The 20,355-nt window shown below is 44.1% G+C and overlaps 1 protein-coding gene across 2 annotated transcripts in view; it reads left to right on the top strand.

Annotated features, from left to right (window-relative positions):
- rock1 (Rho-associated, coiled-coil containing protein kinase 1) overlaps positions 1 to 20,355 on the top strand; it is a 31,355-nt gene that overhangs the window by 4,261 nt on the left and 6,739 nt on the right. For both annotated transcript variants that reach the window (XM_079349462.1, XM_079349463.1), the window contains exons 2-26: positions 6,383 to 6,464; positions 8,797 to 8,897; positions 9,034 to 9,171; positions 9,285 to 9,460; positions 11,093 to 11,177; positions 11,352 to 11,496; positions 11,642 to 11,780; positions 11,996 to 12,087; positions 12,920 to 13,079; positions 13,943 to 14,018; positions 14,150 to 14,238; positions 15,060 to 15,108; positions 15,352 to 15,487; positions 15,817 to 15,908; positions 16,018 to 16,264; positions 16,703 to 16,809; positions 16,973 to 17,123; positions 18,019 to 18,179; positions 18,292 to 18,476; positions 19,014 to 19,083; positions 19,190 to 19,293; positions 19,432 to 19,597; positions 19,687 to 19,780; positions 19,873 to 19,961; positions 20,092 to 20,283. In XM_079349462.1, coding sequence (XP_079205588.1) covers positions 6,383 to 6,464; positions 8,797 to 8,897; positions 9,034 to 9,171; positions 9,285 to 9,460; positions 11,093 to 11,177; positions 11,352 to 11,496; positions 11,642 to 11,780; positions 11,996 to 12,087; positions 12,920 to 13,079; positions 13,943 to 14,018; positions 14,150 to 14,238; positions 15,060 to 15,108; positions 15,352 to 15,487; positions 15,817 to 15,908; positions 16,018 to 16,264; positions 16,703 to 16,809; positions 16,973 to 17,123; positions 18,019 to 18,179; positions 18,292 to 18,476; positions 19,014 to 19,083; positions 19,190 to 19,293; positions 19,432 to 19,597; positions 19,687 to 19,780; positions 19,873 to 19,961; positions 20,092 to 20,283 — 3,126 coding nt within the window. The remainder of the gene's footprint in view (positions 1 to 6,382; positions 6,465 to 8,796; positions 8,898 to 9,033; positions 9,172 to 9,284; positions 9,461 to 11,092; positions 11,178 to 11,351; positions 11,497 to 11,641; positions 11,781 to 11,995; positions 12,088 to 12,919; positions 13,080 to 13,942; positions 14,019 to 14,149; positions 14,239 to 15,059; positions 15,109 to 15,351; positions 15,488 to 15,816; positions 15,909 to 16,017; positions 16,265 to 16,702; positions 16,810 to 16,972; positions 17,124 to 18,018; positions 18,180 to 18,291; positions 18,477 to 19,013; positions 19,084 to 19,189; positions 19,294 to 19,431; positions 19,598 to 19,686; positions 19,781 to 19,872; positions 19,962 to 20,091; positions 20,284 to 20,355) is intronic.

Below are 20,355 nucleotides of genomic sequence, written 5' to 3'. Positions count from 1 at the left end.
CTAGCTGATAACAAATCTGTAGCCTGCACTTGACAGATAAGAATGGCTGTCAGGCAGTAGTATTTATTTATTTATCTGTATATACAAAATTCCTTATGTAAATACTCTCTGCTCTTTTATCTTGCACTACATCGAGCTAATGCAACAACATTTTGTTCACATCTGTACTGCAAAGTTCAAATCTGAATGACAATAAAGGAAGTCTAAGTCTATTCAGACTGAATGAGATGGAATCAAACCATCCAGCTGATGTAAGGTAACGTTCAGTCAGCACAATATCAAAGAGAAAGCTGCTCGTTGCACACTTTGTCGATCGGAATTGACAACACATTTGTTGTGAACGTTTGAATAAGACGTAAGCTTGAGCTTCAGGCTGTGCTGCTGTATGAATTCACCTGAAAAACAAAGCAGATAGACTGTAAACGCTTCATCGAGGTTTAGATAATAAAAAACTTGCTTTTCTATTAAAATCAACATAGTCTGAACATGCATTAAAATATGTGACACGTCCTCGAGTCACATAGGTTTTTTTCCTGCGGTAATGTTGCCGGGATATGCTAGACTAGAATCATGGATGCAGTATCCATGAATGATCCATCTTTCTTTGAATAAGTGTCGCCCTCTCTTCTACTTAATACCCAGCTCGGCTTAAACACAGAAGCTTTGAGAGGGATTAAAAGTGACAAAAATGTCTCCTTCTTCGTATTATCTACTGAAGGTGTGCTTCAAGTCTTTCAAAGAAGTCTGGAGGTCATAAAAGCATTTACATGACTTTTGGAATGCGTTGGAGACGAGAAGGCAACGGAAGAATGGTAGTGTTATTTGTGTTGTACACAAAAACATTGAGTGGGGTCCTGTTCAGTTTGTACCTTCCACCTCCTTGAGCTGGGAACGTGTTTCTGTTTGTGCTCTGCGTTTGAGCCATCCCTATTGTCATCAAGGTTCAGGCCTGACCGGGGTAAACTGCTCTCCTCAGCTATTCGGCGACAACAATTGGCCGAGCTATTTGTAGCTCCGCATTCCCCGAACTGGCTGATTATGTGCAGGAATGCAAACGGAAAAGATCCACTCTGTTTTTAATAATGGTGCACTTTTGCCTTTGATTTACCCACTGAACTTTACATCCTCCTGCGTTTTTTTTTCGCGTCCCACTTTTAAAGTCCTCGTCGAACCCCCCCCACCACCCCACCCGTCCGGCCGGCGAAGACGGTTGAAGTGAACTCGTGAGGTTTAATGAGAAGGTTATTGGCTGTGGTGAGGTCAGTGCCGTCAGAGGGGGGCAGAGCTTGCTCGGCCGGCCGAGTTTTTCTCGAGAATCCGGGGCCCGGTCAGTGGAAACTCGTGAGTTCTCTCCACTGTTGCGATAACTCAATTATATTTTGACATGGAAGCGTTTGTGACAGTGATTCTCGCTCACTGGGGCCTCATAAGGAAATGGAATGCCCATGTTTTGCCACCCCTGGGTTTACTGTCACTGCTGTTTAACCAGTAGAGTTGTTAGATATGCAGTCTTTCTAGGAAAGTGGGATTTCCTGTCAGTAGATGTTATGTAGAGCAGGAGTTTGGTTAAAGTGCTTGTTAAAAAAAACTTAGTAGTAGTTTATTGTAGCATCATTGTTCAGTCTGAAAACAGATGGATTCGTGTTCCTCTTGAATCTCCAGATCTCTCTCTGATTGGCTGAGTACCTGGAGTTGAGGAAGCCCTGTGGTATTTCATGCTTTGAATAGCTTCGTTGGTTTGTGCGATCACATTTGTCTTTCCACAGGCCCGACCTGCAGTGGCACACCGCCTCTGTTTGCATGGCAAACTGAACAGCTGTCCGCACAATCGCTCGCATGTGGCAAGCACATCGTCTCGAAGAGGTGGCAGAAAAGGAAGTGAGAAGCAGGGCTCGACTCAGACCCGTCCACATGCCGTGTGCTGGCATGCAGAAAGGGATGATGTGGCTGAGTCTCCCATGGAAACTTTAACTCAGACTTTTTAATGTCTGGAAAAGTGTGTGTGTGTGTGTGTGTGTGTGTGTGTGTGTGTGTGTGTGTGTGTGTGTGTGTGTGTGTGTGTGTGTGTGTGTGTGTGTGTGTGTGTGTGTGTGTGTGTGTGTGTGTGTGTGTGTGTGTGTGTGTGTGTGTGTGTGTGTGTGTGTGTGTGTGTGTGTGTGTGTGTGTGTGTGTGTGTGTGTGTGTGTGTGTGTGTGTGTGTGTGTGTGTGTGATAATTGCTATATGTGATGTCAACCACTGGCCTTTGCGTTTAGTTTTACTTTACTTTTTTTTTAACATTAATACCACATTTCACTAATAGGGCGATGAGATGGTTTTACATATTATTATTTAGTAATCCCTGGGCTGTGTCGCCCTCTGGCTGAAGCAGCATCAGCAGAAATAGGATAACATCAAGCTCTGCTTTGTTTTCCTTCATTTTTTTTTTTCGTCCATGTCTGCCATATATTGAAACATAGCCTGTGGACTGCTGCGCTAGCACACCGTGCTTTTGAACTGATGGGATTTTATGCAGGTTTCTAAGGGAAAGGTTATTAGAATAAATCTGTTCACATTTTCACAGCAAATCATTCTACTTGAAGAAAAAAAAAATAATCTTTTGGTTGTTGCTTGGTGGATTTAGGGCTTTTACCACAGAGAATCAGGGGATGACAGATGCTAAAGGCTAGATCCATAAACATTTAGAAGAACTCAAATCCTCGTTGATGCATGACGCAGCTCTTTCTGCACATTTCATCACTTTCTTTTCTTGACGATTCCTTCACCTTCCCTGGGCAGCAGACAAACTCCTGATCCAATAAGCGCTTAGCGAGGAACAGTGTCACGCCTGCAATGCTGGCTAATAAAAGAGCTTTCTTCAGTTCTCCGTGACGCGACTATTTTCATCATATTTACTAGCGTAGCATGGAGCTGAGTTTTGGCCGGTTGCTCTGTCTGGCCCTGCAGCGAAGTGGTCTGACAGCTAAAGCCGGTTTGTATGGGATGATTGTGGTTAGGAACCCTCAACTTTGATGATCACAAACCAGCGAGCTGCGTTTACTTCTATGTCACATTTTACATCTCGAACCTGATGACCTGGAGAAAAATGCAGATGTGTTCATTAGCATACAGAGAGAGAGAGGGGGGCTGCGTCATGAATAAAAATAGGTGTTGGGAATAAATATTGATTCAGCAATAAACGCTCGTCTGAGTTGAGTGATCATATTATTGTATCATGGTATATCAAGTATTGATATTTCAATTAGAATAAATTCAAAAGGCCCTCTTAAAGATTTCCCTGCCAAATTGATTTACTGTGTTATGAGAGAGATGCTAACAAGGCGAAGAAGAAGACTGCAGTGTCATGGCGTTGACCCCCAATCCCCTCCCCCCCCCTGGTCACACTGGATCCGCGTCTGCAACGCCAGCGTGGCGGAGCGCACCCACCATCAGCTTGTACGTGCATCACACAAGAACGACAAGATCAGGCAGGAAAACAGGAGACAAAAAAAAACCCATCCAAACAACATGTCACTTTGTCTTTCTGAGGACGATGTGTTGTTCACTCGGTGCCTCTTTTGACATAATGTTTTGACAAAGGGACGAAAAATACGATGACGAGTCCGTATATTGTGTTTTATTTTGAAATTTACCGGGCTGCATCGTGCGTTTCCTTGTATGACTTCCTTTGCAGAAGTGATAGTCTGTCTCGCGCGATGCAAACCTGCAGCGTAGTATCACTCTTATCTTGCATTAATATCAATTATACGTTCGCTCCTGTGCTTCGGCATGTCGACGAAGTTCCTCCAACTTTGCCAGGGCCGAGGAAGTTTAGTCGGACTTGTCACACACAAGTCAAAAGGACGGGACTTTATGGGTCAAACGTTCCATACTGTTTGACTTTTCTTTGTTTGTTTTTAATTTGTTCTTGTATTACAGTCAGGCAACCATGCCCCCCCAATCAATGTAAGGCATGGTCACTGATTGAATATGAGCCTCACAATGTTACTCTTGGGATGTTTTTTTTTTTTTTTCTCTCCCTCCCTTCCTTCACTTTTTGTTGAGAACTTGTTTGGCCACATACCTAAAATAGCTCTCTGACGTGTACAGTCCTGTTAAGGAATGTTACTGTGGCTGTCCAGAGTTCTCTGCGGCAGGAAGTTATGCAAACGTGCATTGCAGAGCACAGAGCCTTGTGATTAGGGTCCTGAAGGACTCACTTCTTCAGTGTCTTTTATTTATTTTTTCCCACTGCAGGCTGGCTGGATCTTTGGCCAAAAGGTCCCTTTTTTGTTGTTGTTGTTGTTATTGTTGTTTTACACTCGGCCCATCTCATGTAAATTCTCCCAGCTGAAAGCTGACTGATTTCTGAAAGAGGTGAAAGAGACGACGGCTTTCGGCTCAGCCCCGTGTGTAGACCACAGCCTTATCCTATCATTCAAGTCTGCATGAATGTCTGCCTGCTTTGCTTTTGTTGTTCCCAGCAGCCATTTTTTTTCTCCTCCCTGTTTCCCCCCCCCACCCCCCCACCCATCCCGCAGGGCGACGGCTTGTTTTATGCCTCATAGGGGTGGGGTGGGGGGAGTGTGTGTGTGTGTGTGGGGGGGGGTCACTGCTGAGCAGAAGCAGCAGTGACTTAAGAGGATTCCTCACCATGTCTGAGCTGCTGATTCACCATGTGTCATCATTGTTTTGCTCAGATGAGATGCAAAGAGGAATCTGTCACTATTGAACAGGTCATTTATGATACAGGATTGACCAGATTCCTTCTGTGATAGTGAATTCATACGGGAGCTCACTTGTGTCAACGCGCGAAGCGAAGTGAAGTTCATGAACAATAGAGTTAGATTAAAGAGTATGTTCTCGTCTGAGCAGCTGCAGTATTTCCTTTTTCTTTTTTCCACATCACGAGGAAACGTGAAGGTCAGTTTACTGCATAACAACAGAAGCTGCTCGGGACCAACATCTGGCCCTCACTCGATGAAGAGGTTAAAGCGTAACTCTGTGCTGTCCTCCGGCGTTTGTGTGCCCGGCTTCTTTCAGCCATTGTGGATTATGGAAGATTAGATGAAATCCCACCAGGAGCATTTCCTCGTCTGACCTGAGACGGTCCAGCCTGTCTTGCGTCTTTGTAGCGTCTTGACTCCTCATGATGCATCGCGGTGCGATCGTGTCCTTTCACGACTTTGAATCTCGCGGTGAAGTTCATAAAGGAGGACATGTTCAGATGCTCAGAAACCAGTGAGCTGGGAGAAACTTTCTTAAGTTCACTGAGTGTTGTTTCCTCACTGTGTGGACCTCACTCTGGTCTGATGGCACCGTCCAGTTGTCTCCTCCAGAATCACTGTCCTCATCTGATTTCATTACAGACTGGGACCAGGGTGGTAGATCCTGTATACCAACATCAGCCTTTCCTTGAACTTACATTGAAGCCGCTAAATTTCTTTCTTTCCAACTCTCCGTTGTCTTCGTGGCTTCATTGTTCTCCTGTTGAATTTAAAGGTTGGCTTCACAGCGCTTTAAAAAAAAAAAAAAGAAAATTCAATTCAGCGTTTACATCTTGGTAATTTCAGGACGTCAGTGGAGCCGCCTATTCTCGTATGGTGCTTTCACACATGCACAAAAACTCTCCCCCCCCCCCCCCCCCCCATTCAATTTTTCATGTGAAGTCAGTGTGAGAATCCAGCAGGAAATATTCTGGAAAAATGTCCAGCCAACTCCTCCACCTCCTGTGTGACTACCAGTAACACACTTTTGACTTAAATGAAACTCACATACTTCAGTTGTTCTTTTGGCATCTGTCTTTGATGCTTCAGGCTCTTAAAGATACTGAAAATATTCAAACATTTCTTGTCCTTGCACGCATTTAAAAACACATACCCTTTAATTTGGATTTCTTTTGTTTTTCATGAATGAATTGGTGAATTCATACTGTCCATTGCGTGTTATGAGCAAGTGGAAACTTCTGGTGTTTAAAAATGTAGTATGCAAAAAAAAAAAGTCCCATCCTCATGTGTCTACTTTAGGCTAGCTAAGTGGCACAATGTAGCTAAGGGGGCTAGCTTTCCCTTTACCTATATCCTGTTACTGACCTTAAACTGCTTTATTACTGCTGTTTGGAATATGCTAGCTTGCTGACAAACACAGACAGGCTTTTTTCCCATGAAACAAGACATTCATTCTGCTTTGAGTCAGCATTTCAAACGTGTCCGCTCAACGGGCGTTTTCAGAAACCAATTGCTTGATGTCTCATGCTAGCTTACTTGGGAAGTATTTTACAGATGTGTTCTAACAGCCTGACTGGAGTCTGTGTTTGCTTTCACATGACAGCGGTGATGTTGCAGTAGTAACAGACTGCAGCTTTGTTTATTCGCCTTGTTTAAACCTTCTCCTTTCCTCCTCAGGACGGCTTGGACGCGCTGGTGTATGACCTTGACTTTCCTGCCCTGAGGAAAAACAAGAGCATTGACAACTTCTTGAATAGATGTAAGTAGCACGCACCATACGCCTTTCTTTAAGGAAAAAAAAAAAAAAAAGGATCTGTCCGACACGTGTGTTTGCAGACCATGTTCAATATCAGTATATAAGACTGGGTCAGAAAAAAAGAAGGCTGTTTTTGGGTCACCGCCTCTATGTCGGCTTGGAAACAATAGGTGTCTGCTGCTCAGTGTCCCCCAACAAAGAGGCTTTCATAAATAGCTGGTGACCCACATGGTGATGGCTTCTCTTTTTCACAGTGCCTTTAAACTGGGGGAATCCCCGAACTGTGTTTGAACAACCAGAAGAGGGCTAAATCTATCCCCTCGCACAGATCAATGACACTACTAATTGATTGTAATGGACATGAAAGGAAAGCTAACTGTGGCGTTCAGTGTTTATTCTAGGACTTGATCATGTAAAGCCATCAGTGTTTGAGATGGGGGGCGGGGCATCAGTGTTACATCACAGAGAATATGTACATAAAGTCTTTCATTTCTTAAATAACGTACAAACATATAAGTTCACCTCAAATAATCAACGGTGTGTCACTCCCACTGCTGCAGGTATACCTGCATAATTCTAATCTCTTTAGCCCCGTTTCCACCAGACGGTCCAGTTCATTTCAGTACTGTGTACATATTTATTTATTTACTCAAAAGTTGGGAATGGTACCAAAACAAGGGATCCATACCCTCTTACTTTTTTGGTGAACTTCTGTTGAGGTTGCCAAGAGGACCGACCCCTTTCTTCTTGAATGTTTAACTTCATTAACAGCAGGCTACACTGTGTTCGGGCGCTATGATGATGTCACACTTTCACATGGATGACGTGGCTATCTCCTTCTGGTTTACACTCTGCTTACTGAATGAGTGTACGGCTCAACCCGACCGCCTGTTGGAAACGAGGCCTTAGGAGGCATGTTTTGTAGCAGTCACTTTATTTATTTATTTTTTTTCTTGGGTTTCTCAAAGTAAATGAACATCATGTCAGATCCGCGTTGTGCATTATCAAGAAGGTAGTGACCTCCGTTCTTGTGCACGTAAACACAATGAGTTCAAAAGCAATCATCTTTAAAGTCGGTGAGATCCTCATGACTCCAGTTGAGGTCAAAGTTAGCATGAGCTGTCTGACTACAAAGGGCAAGAAGGAATGCTAAATGAGTGAACATGGTTTTTCTATGCAGCCTGAACTTGCCTTTAAAAACATTTCTTGTGCTGAAATTCCTAAATTCAGTTTTCCATATATGATAGACAGCCAACGTTGCTGTAAACGCCTGCAGCCAAAACTGCCATTAAACATCTCCTCCATTACTCCTGCTACACTGCTTGTGTGTGGAGCGGCCGAGTGTTTGAACGGCATCGATGGATATGGACTAATGGACGAGCTGTCTTGTGAGACGCTGCTCGCCTGAAGCTCTCTCTCTCTCCTCTCACACACTCATGCTCCATGCATTGTGCTTTACGCCCCGATCACTTCAGCTGATTACATGTATACATGCTGGAACCCACTGGATATGATGCAATCCTCCTCCACACACGCATGCAGTTACACACTGAATGTCTCAAACAGCAACATGGAATCCTTTTTAGTACCTTTTGGAAACATGGCGTCTATGCTTCTTTAGGTCCTCTGGGATTTGGTCCAAGCGGGGATCATGGTCTCGTGAACTTGTGTTCTGAAAGGGGAAATGACTCACTCCTAAATGTTCTTCTTCCATCAACTCAGGCCTTGGAACTTTCTTTCTTTCTTTTTTTTTTAAATGTCAGTTAAACTTGATGCCCCCCTTCACACACGCCCGCCCCCATTTCATGTGTTTCTGTGCCAGTTCAGACCCATGTGAATCTGAAATGAATCCCCCATAGTTCAGCCAGGACCAAATTTGGCTGAACAGTGAACGCTATCGCTCCTCGGAGAGCGAGCTAGCATTGTTACATCAGGGAGAGGCCCGAAAACTTTCCCAAAACATCTTCCCTCAGCTGTGCGGAGGCGCTGTCAGCTTCTTCTCGTTTGTGTGTTGACAAGCTGTTTGTAATGGAAGCACAGATTTCTTAAATATGCTCTATGATAATGAGAATAATAAAACATGGACCTTCGATCTCAATCAATCCATCTCCCAGGAAAAGATGTGGTTAGTAACTCAGATTTATAGATAGTGACTTGCAGGAACATGATGTGACTTCTCCCAGTAGTCTCAGACTATTATAAAGAACCTTTAAAGTCTCATCTGTTGTGTTTCTTTAGAGCCAGATACCAGTGAAAAAAAAATGAGTAGACTTTGATTTACTGCTTGGCTCTTTTCTCTAAACATCTGTCTTTGCTTGTTTTTTTTTTTATCCAGACAAGGACACCATTAGTAAAATCCGTGATCTACGTATGAAAGCGGTGGACTATGAGGTGGTCAAAGTTATTGGAAGGGGAGCGTTTGGAGAGGTGCAGTTGGTAAGCTTTTTTTTTTTCTTCGTCTTCTTCTTCTTTGCTGATAACATCCCGATGTGTCAGTCTTTTGTTTCCACAGTGATGTTTTAGACTACCGACGTTTGTGCCGCAAAACGGCTCACCTTTTCATCTCTTCTAGGTAAGACACAAAGCCACAAGTAAGGTTTACGCCATGAAGCTGCTGAGCAAGTTTGAGATGATCAAGAGGTCAGACTCTGCTTTCTTTTGGGAGGAGAGAGACATCATGGCTTTTGCCAACAGTTCATGGGTGGTGCAGGTACGTCACAGGAGAAAAGAAAAATCACATTGATATCATAACGTGACCGCCGTTGTATTTCATTTTTTTTTAACCACATTTAGTTGTTAAAGCTCCATCTGTCTTCTCTGCAGCTCTTCTTTGCATTCCAAGATGACCGCTACCTCTACATGGTGATGGAATACATGCCCGGCGGGGACTTGGTTAACTTGATGAGCAACTACGACGTCCCGGAGAAGTGGGCCCGCTTCTACACAGCGGAGGTGGTGCTGGCTCTGGATGGAATCCACGCTATGGGCTTCATCCACAGGTAGCAACCAAACTCTGCATTCTCCCTGCTTTCACTCAGTCTCCTTTTCAAATGATCTGCAGACAAAAAATACAGTTTATTACCTCTCTGAGTCAGCCTTAAAGATTCGTTGTAAAGCGGTCAGAAGTCCATGTGTAACATAAGTAATCTTTATGGGACTCGACAACGGTGAGATATACAGAAGGCTCTAGAAGGTGTGGTGGCAACCTATGCTCTAATGGGACTTCAAAAAAGACGGGAAATAGTTACAGGTCATCGGTGCTGCTTTTAGCATACATGCTGGTGACTTGCTAATGCTCTAACTATAAGTGTGTGGCTGCATTACTACTTGTTTCCAAAACAGAGCCTCTGTTTCCTTTTAACACTTTAAGTAGTCCTTCGAAATATCTTCCATACACTGATGTTAGTTGTCATTACATTTTATTTTTTTATAGCTTCTCCACCCATAACTCAAACCTTTTTATTTCTTTTGTATTTCTAGTGCGTCCTTTCATTTCTGTTTTATACTTTAAAGAAAAGATCCACGTCATTAAGGAAGCCATAAAAAAAAATTCAGATTACATAATTTACATAAGCAAAACTACATTTCTGTTGGGCAGTGGGCCCATCAGAGAATAAACCTTCATCGAGGCAAATAAGGTGGTGAACAAACACATCTGGAATGACCTACACAAACACAACAATGGACATCATGTTCCTCACACATAAACAATTAGAGCCTGACCGATTCATCTGCCAGACGATAATATCGGCCGATATTTGAATAGTCAGTATCGGCTAACTTTATTGCAAATATGTGCCGATAATAAAGATTTATTTACCAGTCAAATGTTTTTTTTTATTGGAGTATTGTTGTGTTACACTAGCAGTCCTCTCTCTGGCTGTCACCAGCAGAGGGCGCTGTATGGATTATCGCATGCATTATCACACTCCAGAGTGTGAAGTTGGTGCAGGTACATAGAAAGTTGATCGACCATCTTGTCTACCTTAAGCTGCGTATCCTTCGACAAGTTTTTTTATCAACCAAACACACGTGCATATTTCCATCCATCTATCGCCACAGATCACATGATATCAGTCCATAGGTTGATATCTCGGTGTAACTCTCTCTCCCTAATATCCATATCAGTATCAGCTCTAAAAAGCCTGTATGGGTCTGACCCTTTTTTTTTTTTTCATAGGGTAATTAATCTGTTCACATGTTTAGTGATATATTTTCTATGCATAGAAGTCTTATAAAATGGTTCCAAATATAATTCTACACTCTGAGCTTCGGAGCATTCGCAGCATGGCAGCTGCATGAAACGGTCCTCTCGACGTTTCCTCACTAAGCTGCTGGATGCTGCAGTGAGAGGACATTTTCAGAAAACATAAATTCCACTCTCTCCGCCCTGCGGCCTCCTTCACACCTCATTACATCTGAGCGATCGCTGCAGAACACTGCAGCAACTCCACGCTGCTCCAACATGGAGAGCCTTTTAGTTTAGTTTAGTTTTCTAGTATCAGTCTGAAGCCCCTGCGTCACTTTACCTGCTCACATTCACACATGCTCAGTGCTCCGGCTTGTTATTGTTTAGTGTGATTGTTTACATGTTGAGCTCGTGTTTGACACTTGTTCTTTTACCTCCTCAGGGACGTGAAGCCTGATAACATGTTGCTGGACAAAGCAGGCCACTTGAAACTTGCAGACTTTGGGACCTGCATGAAAATGAACAAGGTATTTCATCCCAGTTATTATGAAGATTGTGCACAAAGGCTGCATATATTCCTGTGTAGGAATGTCACTTTTTTTTTATTTGTTTAATTCTTGGATGATGTAAGAACGTTGTAGGTTTGCTTTAGATGGGTAAAAAAAAGAAAAAAGAAACTGAGGATTGCTTTTCTTCTTCAGGATGGTATGGTACGATGTGACACAGCAGTGGGAACTCCAGACTATATTTCGCCCGAGGTACTGAAATCCCAAGGAGGAGACGGCTATTATGGCAGAGAGTGTGACTGGTGGTCCGTGGGAGTGTTCCTGTACGAAATGCTTGTTGGTGAGTTGATGCTGAAAAGGTCGGCGTTCGTCCATTTTTTTGTCTGTTATAATGCCTTACAGTTTACAAACGTTAGATTCCCCCCCCCCCCCCCACATTGCACATGGTGACCCGCTGACTCCCGTTGCTCTCGTCTTGTGCACAGGCGACACTCCGTTCTACGCTGACTCCCTGGTGGGGACCTACAGCAAAATTATGAACCACAAGAATGCCCTGACCTTCCCCGATGACAGTGACATCTCCAATGACGCCAAGAACCTTATCTGTGCTTTCCTGACTGACAGGTGAGATAGCTGCAGGCTTAAGTACTGGACTCTCTCTCCCCCCCCCCCCCCCCTCTCTGGTCTTGAGGACCCTCGTTGGAAAGAATCCTCCTTCAAATAAACAAAGCGTTGAAGTTGTGGCTCTTTGCATGTAAATAATTAAGAACTGCTTTAATTCTTTTCTGAAAATCAGGGATTAAACTAATCATTAACGCTTCCGCCCCTGACTCCTACAGGGAAGTCCGCCTCGGCCGTAACGGTGTAGACGAGATCAAGAGGCATCCTTTCTTCAAGAATGACCAGTGGACGTGGGATAACATCAGAGAAAGTAAGATGACTGATAACTTTTCACACCTCCTGTTTGCTTTGGCAGCCTGCTCACGGTCACCGCAGCCCCATGCAGCCAGCGTTCATGTTTTCCATCTGACCTACTACAGACAGTCGCAGGAAATTCTTGCGGACGAGCCATTCATTCAGTATCCTTTCCAAGACCGAACGTGATTCCTGCTCCGTTGTAATTTGCGAGTGGGGCGCTGTTTGAGGCCAACTGCAGGGGAAGCGAACGCTAATGTGCCAGGATTGACACTGGAGCACAGAGGGAGGGAGGGAGAGAGAGAGAGAGAGAGAGAGGTTTAAAAGTAGAGCTAAATCCAGGAGCTGCAGTCAGTTCTTTAGTGGCTTTATATTTAATACTTAACTAGGCTGATGTCAGCACTTTGGTGCCGTTCCACTGGCTGAGCTGCTCTGCTAGCTGGCTGCTCTCCCTTGTTTTAAAAGTTTCAAAAGAGATCTGTGATGCACAAAAAAAAAACCCAGGTGATGCAGGGAAAAGTTCAAGATTAGTTTCTTTGCTTTGTATCCGTCTTGATATAATACCAAGAATACAGACATGCACAATAACAGATAGTGTGCGGCTGCATGAAGTCTCAATGAAAACGTGTGTTATGAACCTAAGAAGCATCCAGGGACGTTTGAATTCAACCCTGATCTGATTTATGGTTTCTCTTTGTTCTCAAAGCCTCGCACATCACTCCGTCATGTCTTATCACACCCAGTCGCCTTTTGTACTTGATGAACTCTGCTCAACTGTCATGACTCATGAATCTACCTGTTTTGTTTTCTTTTTCTTCTTCTTCTTTTTCCCCCTGTACATCGTGTAGCGGCCGCTCCTGTCGTGCCTGAACTGAGCAGCGACATCGACACCAGTAACTTTGATGATATCGAGGAGGATCGGGGAGAGGAGGAGACCTTCCCCATACCAAAGGCCTTTGTGGGCAACCAGCTCCCCTTTGTGGGCTTCACTTACTACAGCAACCAGCAGTGAGTTGATTTGACCACCTACAGTAACTGCTGTGATGGGAGTCTATGTGAAGATAACTCCACCGTCCACATACTTTAAAAACTGCATACTTTCGCTCGGTTAAATCGATCGTCTCAGTGTGACTTCCATTCGGAGCGCTCCGTTCTCATGGTGGGAATCACTTTGTCACAGTGGACATTGTTTGAATACCTGAGTGAACCAGGAGCCACTTCGCCTTGTGTTCCTTTGATGTTTTTAAACCGTCTGTTCCTCGCGTCGGCACGGCTCTCGGGGGGGAAAAGAGCGTTTAGTTCTGCTGCTCCCTCTGCGTGGAACATCCTCCAGAATGACTTGAAAGAGGCAGATCTCATTTCACTTGAAACCTTTGACTCAATTTTAAAAGACAAAAAAATAAAAACTCGAAGACCCCATTGGACAGTGCCTGTTTGAAACCTAGTGTCCTCACAACTTTAACACGTCATCTGTGAATCTATTTACACTTTATAGTTGCTCTTCATTTCATGTTTGTTAACCGTTTATTTAATCACGTCATGTTAAACTTTTATCAAACATAATCAAATGACTACTGGGGATGTGAGGGACGCAGGCAAAATAAGACCAGTGTCAAAAAGATCTGCATTTCTGATGTTTAATTGGTCAAAAGTAAAAAAATAAATAAATAAATAAATAAAAAGAATAAAGGTCATGGATCCTTCTGCCTCTTTTGCACCGTTTAAAAAAACAAACAAACAAACATTGGCCCACCCAGTTGCATGCTGGTCCTCTACCTGCCTCGTACATATACATGTATGACCTCAGGTGTCCTCAGTGTTATTATGTTGCAGTAAAGTTGTTATTTGTAAATGAACTGTTTTGTTTGCAGTCTTCTGCGTCGGTCCACCGCCTCCACAAAGACCAGCGATAAACGTAGCAGCTCTGCAAAGGAAGACAAGAGTCATGTAAGTAGACCACGATGATCTGTTTTTAGACGTGTGACATGTAGACCTGATCATCCTTTGAGACTTGAAAAAACTTTTTCATTCTCCCGTGAGATGTAAGAGGGTTCCTTTTTTTATATGTCTCCGTTTAGCTGGAGAACCTGCAGAAGAGGATCTACCAGCTGGAGGAGCAGCTCCACAGCGAGATGCAGCTGAAGGATGAGTTGGAGCAGAGATGCAGGTGTGGAGCAAGAAGTTGATTTCTACACAACAATTGCACTTTAACATTCTGTTACCCTAAAAAAAAAAAAAACTCATATTCACCAGATAAGCTTCATAGTGTGATTGTGATAAAACCACACGTAGAATTGATAGCAAGCAAACATTCTCATTATGGCGGACTCTGTTGCTTTGTCTGCTACTTCCCCTTTTTTTAATCTCAAGTTTGACCTCATGAGAATCTCTGCAGCAGTCCTCCTGAAATGATCTCCATATTTTCAGGAGTGCATATGTGAAAACTGCTTTTGTCAGATGCATATAAGATATATAACTTTATTGATCCCCAATGAGGAAATTCGGGCTTTGCAGCAGCAGTGCAGAATCAAAAAAAGTCCAATAAAATATTACGACTTTGAAAGCAATTTCAAAGTAGTATGAGGGGATGTATACAGATCACTATAAAGGGGTGAACTCAACAGGACAATGACGAAATAATGTGCAATGAATGGCAGGTTAAAGTGACCAGTGAAGAATTAGTATAGTATACAGTAGACAGGCATCACAGACAACATCATCACATCATGATTGACCATATTCATCTTTGTCTTTTATTGATCTGTAAATATTGGAAAGTCCTCTTAATTTAATACTAGTGCAGGCCGTTTTCAGAAGGTATATTACAGTGTTCTTAAGTTTGTTTTTTACTTCAGATATTTTTCTCTTTTTTCACCGTATGTTTACATCCCTGTGATTTTCTCTCAGGGCTGTTTGTGTGTGCATCCTTGTTCGTGCTTTATATCACAGCCACACTGATTTTTTTTTTTTCTCATATTTTCTCCCCAGGACATCAAGCACCAAAATCGACAAGATCATGAAAGAACTGGATGAAGAGGTCAAAAGCCCCCCCTCCCCCCATTCTAAACATTCTCCTTCTGAATCAAACATAAAATTGCATGACCTGCTGCTGATGTCCATAAAAAGAAACATGCACTGCAGCTCATGTTTTGGGAGTACATAAAAAAAAAACCAGCTTGAAGTAGTTGCAAACAGTTCTGATGAAAATCAAGAGGCTGGATTGAGGGGATTGCTTTCGTCACGCCACGTAACCGCTGCATTTCATGTTTCCTCGCCACAGGCAAACCTGAGGAAGACGACGGAGGCCAGCGTGTCTCTGCTGGAGAAGGACAAGATCATGATGCAGCACAGATTCACGGAGTACCAAAGAAAATCGGACCAGGAGGCAGAGAAGAGACGCAATTTGGAAAATGAGGGTAAAGATACTGATTTGCTGCCGACGTGTGACTCAGACACTCGGCAGTTCAGGTATAATTGCAGAGTGAAGCAGAGATTGTGCAGTATGTTAATCCCCCCATCATCTCACTGATGTTTTTTTACCCACGATGACAAAACCTTTTATTCGAGTGTGACCTTCATCTTGCAGCTGTGCAACGATTCACAAGCACTGCTCTGTCACAGTGAACGAGACGGTGTCCTGTGAGCGTCATTCAGCTGGATTCGAAGCAGGACATTTGATTGGATCCCGTTGGTAGTTGAAATAAAAATGATATTAACTCCCTTCTTCTCATCTTTCTTGTTCTAGTTTCCACTCTAAAGGAGCAGCTTGAAGATATGAGGAAGATCAGCCAGAACTCTCAGGCCTCAAATGACAAGATTCTCCAGCTGCAGAATCAAGTACAAAGCAAAAAAAAACAAAAAAAAACCTGCTCACATACAGACAGGAAAATGCGGGAGAGCAATGCGCTAACATACACATTTTTCCTTGCCCGTTTTTGAATACCAGCTGGAAGAGGCCAACGACCTCCTGCGAGCGGAGTCGGACACGGCTGTCAGACTGAGGAAGAGCCACACGGAGGTGGGCAAGACGGTGAGCCAGTTGGAGAGCTTGAACCGGGAGCTGCAGGAGAGGAGCCGCGCCGCCGAAGGGGAGAAGGCCCAGCTGGAGAAGGAGCTCCTGCTGCTCCAGAGCACGCTGGACTCGGAGAGGAGGAACTACAGCCAGGGCTCCGAGGAGATCATGGAGCTGCAAGGTGACCTGATGACTCTGACAAATGCAAAGCTAACGCTGAATAAAATGTTTTTAAGGCTTCTTATGAAGTTTGATTCTCCCCTCTAGCTTACTATAAGGCAACATTTAAATATGTCGCCGTATTTTTGCATGTTTGAAAATACCTCTTTAAGGCTAGCTTGTGCACTTTCCTTTAAGATCCTTGAGCTCAGTCATTAGACAGCTGCAGAAATGAAAAGTTCTCCCACATGCCGAAACCCTGAAACGACCACAGCAGTCAAATTAGTCTAGATTTATCAGTCAAGCAGGATTCTTATTTTAGCCCACCAGCTCATGGAAGTCATAGAGTTAGTGGGAAAGAAGGGATTAGGATGAAGAAGGTCATCCTCTGAAGGTAAAACTATCTGAATGACGGTAACATAAAGGCGTTTTAAAAAAAAGAATGGTCTTCTGTTCACAGCGAGGATGGCGGGGCTGCAGGAGGACAACAAGAGCTTGAAGCTCAGCCTCTCTAAAGTGGAGGCAGAACGCAAACAGGCCCAGGAGAGGAGCAACAACCTGGAGAAGGTAAACACTTTGAGTAATCACAGTGTTCAAGCATATACAAAAGAGTGCATCCACCCTGCAGAATTTTTCGGGGATAGCTGTTATTTTGCGCGTTTCTAATTGGATAATCGCAACCTCACATTGTTTCCTGCTTCCCCTCTCTCGCTCTCTCGCTCGCTCACAGGAAAAGAACAACCTGGAGATAGACCTGAACTACAAGCTGAAGACTCTGCAGCAGCGTCTGGAGCAGGAACAGACCGAGCACAGGGGGACACGGGCACAGCTCACTGACAAATATGAGTCTATTGAAGAAGCCAAATCAGCTGCCATGAACGGTATGCCAGTCCTGTGTTGGAGCATGTCCTTTCATGTTTGCTGTTTTTTTTTTTTTTTTTTTTTTTTTTTAAACCCTGAATTCTTTTTTTCAGGCTTTAATTTCTCTCCAATCCTTTGTGAACTTTTCTGTCGCCTTATTTCTCTTGCCCCCCCCCCCCCCCCCGCCTCATCTTTGTTTCTTTGTATCACCTTCTTTCGGAGCGAGTCTGCGTGTTTGGTCGACGACTCACCTGCAGGGGATGTTTGGGTGGGAGGAATTTAAGGAGTCTGAGCCAAGGCAGCATGTCTCAACTCATGCATATTAAAAGCTGGACTCTAAAGTAGTTGTTGCCATAAATGAATGATCTGGTGACTCTTACCTTTCACCTGACACATGGAGTAGACTTCTCCTTTTTTGTCTTTCCTTACATTTCTTCTGAACAGACTTTCTAATGATGACGGCTCCTTATTTTGAATGTAAAAATCCAGATCATCTTTATGCCATTTCCACATCAAAGAACACCCTTTTTTTTCTGTTGCAAAGTTATTTTTCCCGTTCTAAAAAGAGCTACCACTTCAGCTTCTTTAAAGTCGACAGAGAGGAAGATAATGATTGGCAGCTGACAGTCTGATTTGTGGACGTCCAGCTCTGTCAGATTTGTCCAGCTGATACTCAGACTAATATAAATAATCACAGCCCAGTAGTGGTGCAGTTCCTGCTCCTACATTCCTTCATGTAGTTGTCAGGCACCTAAGGGAACTTTCAGAATGGGTCAGTTTTGGACAGATGGATTGTTCAGGGTTAAATAATGTCAAGCTCTATGAAATCATCATGGAGCGTTTGTCAGATTGCTGATGAATCAGTTTGTCTGCAGCAGAGCTGAGAACTGAACGTTATTTCTGCCCAAACACCAGCTGTTCAGCAGAAGATGTCCGAGGAGAACGGAGCGAGGATGCGAGCGGAGAGCCGGGTCGTGGAAGTGGAGAAGCAGTGCTCTATGTTAGAGTTTGACCTGAAGCAGTCTGTGCAGAAGATGGAGCAGCTGATGAAACAGAAGGAACGTCTGGAAGATGAGGTAAGCGGATTCCTTTTGGAACTGTGGCTGCTGCACTCCTTTTCATTTTTATTTTTTTTAAATGTTCGGCTGGATTCAAATGACTCCTCCTCGCTGTCCCTCTCCTCCCCAGGTGAAGGATCTGAGGATACAGATTGAACAGGAGTCCAGCAAGCGCGTGCAGGCACAGAGCGACCTGAAGAGCCGCGTGCAGGAGGTGGACCGCCTTCGTGTTTCAGAGAAGCAGCTCAAACAGGAAACCAACACGGCGCTGGAGAGTAAACGCTCGCTGGAGTTCCAGCTGGCTCAACTGACCAAGTGAGTGTTCGCCAGGCGCTGGAACGAACGACATCTCGTCTGTTTTTTTTGGCACTTAATTTGTGCAAATAATAAACCAAACCGGCAACTCTGATCAAGTATAAACCCTTTCTTAAGGTTAACTAAGAAACCTTCACCATAGCAAGACCACTGAGTACTTTAATTGAACTGTTCATATAGTTGGCAGTTAGGTCCAGCCAGGAGCGTTCATTTTCTCCTCCTGCTGCACAGGCCAGTAATGCTCTTTGGAAGTCGAGGCGTAAATTAGCCCGCAATTGCCAGTGATTTTCAAATTAGTTGCTATTATTGCAGCTTAGAGGGCGACTCTGCCAAAGCTGTTCTGCGACAGTGTTTACATCAGAGGATTAGCTCCACTCCCTCTGTTGCTAATCCTCTGGCTACTGCTGTAGCCTGTGCTGCTGGACGGGGCTGCAGGTCCCGTTTTCAAGTCGGAGGCCGGCTATAGAGTGTTGTTTGAACCTGAGGAAGTGAACGACGTGCGTAATGTGTTTGTTTTTTTTTTGTTTTTTTTCACAGACAGTACAGAGGCAACGAGGGACAGATGAGGGAACTTCAGGACCAGCTTGAGGCTGAACAGTATTTTTCTGTGAGTACCAGTCCACAAACGCTCCGTCCTCTTTGCTTAGTCTGAAGCAGCAGGCTAACCTTCTGTCTCTGTGTCCCCCCCTCCCTCCCCCTCCTCCCATCCCCAGACACTTTACAAAACTCAGGTCAAGGAACTAAAAGAGGAGATCGAAGAAAGGAACCGGCAAGTACAGGAAGCTCATAAAAAGGTGCAGGATTTGTGCAGCGAAAGGTAAGAGCGACTTTTTCACGAAGATCAATTATCAGCCGAATGGTTTAATGTCCTGATTTTATGTTCTCACAGAAGTTTGATCATGAACAACAGTTGATGCCGTTAAACTTATACGATGCGTTTAATTTCTACACAAAGGGACTCCCTGTCCGCCCAGCTCGATCTGACGGTGACAAAGGCAGAGTCAGAGCAGCTGGCCCGGGCGCTTCAGGAGGAGCAGTACTTTGAGCTCAATCAGGAGAACAAGAAGGCAGTGTCGAGACACAAGCAGGAGATCATAGACAAGGAGGCGACAATTGCACGGGTGAGAATACGCCTCAAGTGTTGCTCCCCCCCACTCCTTCCTCGTCATACGCTTCCAAGCTTTTCACCCTCTAACTCGTGTGTCCGCAGCTCGAAGATTCGAACACAACTCTTACCAAAGACGTGGAGAACCTCAGCAAAGAGAAGGCGGAGCTAAGTGAGAAGCTTCAAGCCCAGGAAGAAGGTAGTGTACTTATCCACGCGCTCGCCTCTCCTCGTTTTTGTCCACTTGTGATTACGCCGTTTTACAAGCTGTGAGCGTCTTTGTCCCCGCAGAGTATGTCGCTCAGAAGGAGGAGATTGCGAATACAATCAAGGCCAACTATGAGAAGATTCTCAACACAGAGCGCACGCTGAAGACTCAGGTAGAGATTCACTTTTTTTTTTTTTCTTTTTTTTTTTTTTACAGCAAGAGAATTTTTTAAACACCATGAATGCAATTGGGATAATGTGTGGCTCGTGCCTTCCAGCTGTTAACTGACTTGAATTCCTCAGGCGGTGAACAAGCTGGCAGAGATCATGAACCGTAAGGACATGAAGCTGGACCAGAAGAAGAAAGGCAGCACAGCTGACCTGCGGAAGAAGGAGAAGGAGAACCGCAAGCTTCAGCTGGAACTTAACCAGGAGAAGGACAAGTTTAACCACATGGCCATCAAGTACCAGAAGGAGCTGAGTGAGATGCAGGCAGTGAGTGACTGATCTCAAGTTAACAGATGCTTATGTAATCCGTTTATGAAAAAAAATTACAAAAAAGGTCTG

Source organism: Symphodus melops (genome assembly GCF_947650265.1).
Source record: "Symphodus melops genome assembly, chromosome: 7".
NCBI lineage: Eukaryota > Metazoa > Chordata > Actinopteri > Labriformes > Labridae > Symphodus > Symphodus melops.
The sequence above is the reverse complement of the archived record's forward strand: the minus strand, read 5'-3'. Positions and strand labels throughout refer to the sequence as shown.